Source organism: Crocodylus siamensis, chromosome 6 (genome assembly GCF_052110815.1).
Source record: "Crocodylus siamensis isolate JL-2025a chromosome 6, ASM5211081v1, whole genome shotgun sequence".
Classification (NCBI taxonomy): Eukaryota; Metazoa; Chordata; order Crocodylia; family Crocodylidae; genus Crocodylus; species Crocodylus siamensis.
Window position 1 is genome coordinate 45,101,762 of NC_143400.1, and position 6,190 is coordinate 45,107,951.

General features: G+C 42.2%; 1 protein-coding gene across 1 annotated transcript; it reads right to left on the reverse strand.

Moving 5' to 3' along the window:
- Positions 1-1,564: 1,564 nt before the first annotated feature.
- LOC149862531 (olfactory receptor 6C65-like) lies at positions 1,565-2,530 on the reverse strand. Its single transcript, XM_090053975.1, has one exon. It carries the CDS (start codon positions 2,525-2,527, stop codon positions 1,565-1,567), a length of 963 nt encoding a protein of 320 aa, XP_089910101.1. The 5' UTR covers positions 2,528-2,530.
- Positions 2,531-6,190: the final 3,660 nt, after the last annotated feature.

Consider the following 6,190-nt stretch of genomic DNA (forward strand, 5'->3'; position numbering starts at 1 on the left):
AAGGATATGGATAAATTGGAGAGAGCCCAGTGGAGATCAACAAAAATCATTAGGGGCCTGAGGAGGGTAGTAAAGCACTAGAACAGGTTACCTAGAGAGATGGAATTTTCATTCTTGGAGTTTTTTATAACCCAGCTAGACAAAGCCTTGTCTGGGATGATCTATTTGGGAATGGCCCTACTTTGAGCAGGAGGTTGAACTTGATGATCCTCCAAGGTCCCTTCCAGCCCTAATTTTCTATGATTCTATGATACTGTAGACTCTACCCTTCTCCAAGGTCTCATTAAAGCAAGTTGTAGTGAGAAAGACTATGCTCTCACCACTTTGGACAGCTGTTCCTCCTGCTCAATTTCTTCCTCTTCAAAATAACATTAAGTCCTTGACTGCTACTGTTATTAACTGCCGGCCTCTTGGTTTCCCTCTAAAACTGAGTGAGGAAAATGCAAGTGGGCCTTATGTTCCATACCCTACATTTCATAAAGGTTCTGCTTCAATTAGCAGAGAAAATGCCCCTGGAGCACTAGCTAAGGCAGATGGTTACCAATATTTTGGACCAAAGGGCCACTTTCATTCCTCATAGATATCCAAAGGGCTTCCATAGTCCATTATTCTGAATGCTACTGCTCCTTTTTGAGGGGTCAAAGAGGGGAGGGATTATTTGTTTTATTTGGTTTTTTTTCCTGTTTCAAATCAATTAATTTTCCTTAAAGCTAAGTAAAAAAATCCCTCTTGTTTTGATATTTAAACTATGTACAGTTCTTCTGCAAACAAGAGACACACTGGTTTAACACAATGTATTTTGATGCAGGGATTTTCTATTGCGACATAGCTAGAGTCTTCACATTCCTGTACTAACACAAGCTGTATGTGCATGAGGCAAGGATTTCTCATTCTTCATTAGATCTGATGAAGAATGTCTTGCATTCAAATACTTGTCTAACTGTATCTCAGCTACATAGTTGGTCCAATAAAAGGTATCACTCTAAGAAATTCTTGCCTATCACATAATTTATGGACTTACAGCTACAACATCAGTCCTATACTACCAGGGCAAGTTTAATATCTATACCTATATCTAAAAACAGAAAATTTGACATAAATGTATAACTAGGAACTTTTGTGTGGATGTAGGTAATACTGATTTCAAGTTCAATGTGTAATCAGTTCCATTATATCAAGACAATCTGTAATATTAACTTCAAAGAAGCACTGAATGACATTTCTTTGGTGTACTCAAGGATTCTGAAATCTTGACAGGAAATACACTTATAAAAGGTATGGGGAGGTTGCCTATAGAGGATATAGATACTATGGATCACATTATAAGTGGAAAAACCTGAAATATATAATGCAAATTATGAAACACTTACTTTTTTTCCTAGATTCTGATTCTTTGTAAAATTTAAACCTGTTTAATTAAAAGGAGGTTTTTTTACAGATGACTAAACCAATTTGCTAGTAGCCTCTTTATACTGGCACCTTTTTACAGAGAGGGAGAGAGAGAGAGGAGAGAGACAGAGAGAAAAATGGAGAGAGAAAGAGAAAAAAATTCCTTTTGTGGTTGTCAGTCTCTCATCTCAGAATTTTTTGGCTTCTTATCAAAGATCATGTTCCAGGTGACAGTGTTTCTCAAGGCTTTCTTCACCTGTGTGTTCCTCAGGCTGTAGATGAAGGGGTTAAGGAGGGGGGACACAACATTGTTCAGAAGAGCCACAGACTTGCCAAGGTCCACCCCACTGCTCCCTGTCGGCTTGATGTACATGAAGATGCAGCTGCCATAGGTGATGGAGACCACAGTGAGGTGGGAGACACAGGTGGAGAAAGCTTTCTGCCTTCCTGAGACAGAGGGGATGTGCAGAATGGTGGATAAGATATTGATGTAGGAGATGATGGTGAGGATGAAAGTGCCCAGGACGCTGCCTGTAGCCAAAATGAAATCCACAAATTCTAGGTACTGGGTGTCTGTACAGGCTAATTTAATGAGTGGTCCACTGTCACAGAAGAAATGATTAATAACATATGGCCCACATAGGGGCAACTGAAAAAAGAAAATGAAGGGAACAACATTATACAGAAAGCTGACTGCCCAACAGGACAGCACCAACCAGCTGCACAACTGGTTGTTCATGATGGAAGCATAATGCAGTGGCTTACAAATGGCCACATACCTGTCAAAGGACATGGATGCCAGCATGAAAAACTCAGCAGTGCCTAAGATGACATAGAAAAAGCATTGGGCAAGACATCCAGCTGCAGATATCAACTTGGTGCCTGATGCCAGATTGAACAAAACTATCGGGATGGTAGCAGAGGTGAAGCCGATCTCCAAGAGGGAGAAGTTCCTAAGGAGAAAATACATGGGGGTCTGGAGGTGCCGGTCCAGCAGGGTGAGTGAGATGATGACAACATTTCCCAATACAATCAAGAGATAGATAAGGAGAAGTGAGAAGAAGAGCAGGATCTGCAGCCAACGAACATCTGTGAATCCCACAAGGATGAATTCTGTCACCTTTGTTCTATTCTCCATGCCAGCTAATTGTTTAAATCTTGTTTAGTGGCAACTGAAAATGTTGGTGGTCTATGATGATTAGTAATATTAATAATAGAACAGCCATGTAACTGATTGAATATACAACAGCAGTGATATAGGTAAGGGATGCCAAAAAATGCTGTCTTTTTCTGTGAAATAATTATTTCAGTCTAGTTGAACAGAGTGACTTCTTACCATGACTGCTGCCTATGGCAAAGGGCCATTTGTGTTTCTAGGTCCCATTTATTATCTTGTCCTTTTTACTTTTCCCATATGCTGTCATAAGAATTCCTCTAGAGACTAATTACCTTATGAGGAATAGGATCCAACTGGGACATTAGGACAAGCCTTATGTTGATCATCATTTCAGAAAGTTTGGAAAGTGCCAAAGTCTTGTTTTCCTTTCTCAAAAAGTTACAAACATGAGAGGTGGAAGGTTGTGCTCTGCTTGCTTTTATTTTCCTGTTTCCCAAATGTGTTTTTTATTGTTCTTATTGTAATTATTATAAGCCCATTCATGTGTTGCCCTGTGGGGTCAGGCCAACCCTCAGGATCTCAATATTGTGCTGTTAGACAGGAGGGTATGACACAATTGCACATATACAAATACACAGATCAACTGGATGCATACACACACACTACCAGCTCAGGCACATTCACACCCAAACTAGCCTAGGCACATGCATACCTATCACCAATTCAAGAACATACACTATACACCCCAAATGTTAGACAAAAATCAGTTGTCCATACATGCACACTCAGTACACATACACAGGTCACTAATTCATATATCATGCACACAATAACATATAGATATACACAACCCACCTACACAGAGGTAAGTTCCTAACTTGGATGGCACAGTATGTATGTGTGTGCTTGGGGTACCTGGGGGAAGGTTAAGGTAAGAGAGAGAGAGAGTTACAGTGTAGGGAATGGAAGTTACCAGAACCAGGATTAGAACCAGTGGACTAGAGAGAAGCTGGCTGAGGAAATGAGGCTTTGGTTTACTTAAGATCAAGTGGCCCTAGGGTTACTCAAGGTCACTGATGCAAGGGAGGGGAAAAAGAAAGAAGCCTAGTGGCAAGAAGGAAACAGCCAGGAAAGATGGAGACACAGAAACCTGGGAGCTTGGGGCTGGAAACTGAGGCAGACAGCTGAGATATTGGGGGGAGGAGAGCAGGAGCAGATAAGTGGCAAGGAGGAGACAGCCAGGAAACAAATTGAGGCAGAAACCTGGTTGCTCAGGGGAAAAGGAAAAGGCAGAGGAGATAAGACAGTGACAAAGAAACAGGGGGGTTGGAGGCAGAGAAGAGTTCAGAATAGATGCTGGAGGTGGCAGTGAGCCAGAAGCAAGAGAGGAAGAAATGAGACAGAAGTTAGAGGGGCGAGGAGCACAGATTGGAGCAGGGCTGAACCATAGTAAAGCAAAACTCAACTCAGGGGTCCAAATAACAGGTTTATTAAACAGACAACATGCTAGACAGCCCCATGAAGTTATTGGTGCACACACAAGCACTCACAATGGCAGCAAGAGAAAGAGACTCAGTGGAAGGTTTGGAGTCCAGGTAGGGAAGAGAAGCAGAGTCCAAGTCCTTGGTTGAAGAGAGGGTGGGGGGTGATAGCTACCTATCCAGGCTGGAAAGGAGTCCTCATCCAGTAGGTGTTGTCCAGAGGGGGGTTGCCAGCAGGGTGGATAGGTGGTGTGACATGGTACTGGTCCAGATGGAGAGGGTGTCCCAAGGAGTCAGTCTTCACTACCCCTTTTTATGGTCAGACTACCTCTGATCTCCTATAGGGAGGGCCTGTCCAGGCAAGGTCAGTCCTGTCCCAGAGGGTTCCAGGTGTTCTTACTGAGCATGTGCAGCCTGGAACAATAGTGGGTTGCCTTATCTTTTGTTTCTTGAATGCTGAGGGTGGTCCCAAGGACTGGGTTGTTGGTCCAGGTATTGATGTTGATAGTTCGGTCATTCAGAAGGAGCTGTTTTTAGACCTACTGCCATTGTCTCTCAAGCACCCTCATTCATCCCCATTCATTCAGGAACCAAGTTACATAGGAGGGGTAGGTATGAGTCATAGGTTACACAACAGGGCATGGGGATAAGATAGAGGTTTGACATTACTAGATGGAAACTTGACATGACTTATGCTTACTTACATATATAGGCCTAAAACAGTAATCACACAATATAAAAGCAGTAAAAAAAATACAAAACATAATAATTATCACTTACAAAACAGTGGATATCTATATCAAAATAGCAAGGCACTTATTTGCAAAGAAGGGAGAGAAAAATAAAACTTATGACCTAAAATAAAATGTTAAAGCTTATCCTACATCTTAGCTTACTTTTACTTATCTAGGGAATACAGAGGGAGAGAAAAAGTCAGAAATAGTCGCGGAAGGGGAGGGAATGCATTTTAAAATAAATTTAAAAAAGAAAAACTGGGGGGTTTGCTACGTATGGTTTTATTATAGAGAATTTTTTGGTTTCTTTTCAAACTTCATGGTCCAGGTGAGAGACTCTCTCAAGGCTTTCTTCATCTGTGTGTCCCTCAGGATGTAGATGAAGGGGTTAAGGAGTGGGGATATAGTTCAGGAAAGCCACAGATTTACCAAGGTCCACCCCATTGCCCATTGTCAGCCGGATGCTTTTTCTCACCCAGAGTGAGAAATCTGAAACTCAAACCCATTTTTGAAAGGATGGTTAGAACTCATGTCTTCCAGTTTTATACACAGTGCTTTAGCTTCTGTATGATTGCTCAGAGCTCCAGTATGAAACTGGAGACAGTCCTTTGAAAGTCTGTGGCTTAGAGTCAGAGGGGAGAGCAACAAAGGTGAGGATGTGGTGGGAATCTGCTTTCCCTTGCAGGCACAGGCAACAGGACAAGTAGAAATGGTCTCAAATTGCAATAGGGGAAGTTTTGATTAGAGATGAAAAAGAGCATCCTGGAAATTTTCAAGAGCTGAACAGACACTGAACTGGGATGGTCTAGTCAGGGTTGATCCCACCTAGGATACTGCAGTACTGCAGTTCTGAAGTATTTTTGGATAACTGAGGAAGCCCAAACACTCAAATGGGACACCCTGGTTATATACAGGCCAAAGAATGCACTATGGCCTATACTGTAGGGGAAAAGTGACTGAAGTCAAGAAGCGTATTGTCAGATTCTAATAATCATACAGAACCACATGCAGAGAATAGTGAAATTATAGGATATTGAGCTCTTTAGTGATGGCACATTTCTTTAAACACAGAGGCAGAGAGAGAGAGAGAACAAGGGCAATGTAGGAAAGGAGGGACCCTTAGAAAGAGGGGTTTCCCCTTTTCTTTGTCTTCTTTCATTACCTCCCAAAATATTTGGGCATGTTCAAGAACATCATAGTCTGGGTGACAGCATCTCTCAAAGCCTCCTTGACTTGTTTGTTCCTTAGGCTGTAGATGAAGGGGTTGAGGAATGGGGACACCACACCATTGAGAAGAGCCACACTTTTGCCAAGATCCATCCCGCTGCCCTCCATGGGCTTGGCGTACATGAAATACAGATGGTATAGGTGATTGAGACCACTGTGAGGTGGGAGATACAAACAAAGAAGGCTTTCTTCCTCCCAAAGGCAGAGGGAATCTGCAGCACAGTGAAGATGATGTTGATGTA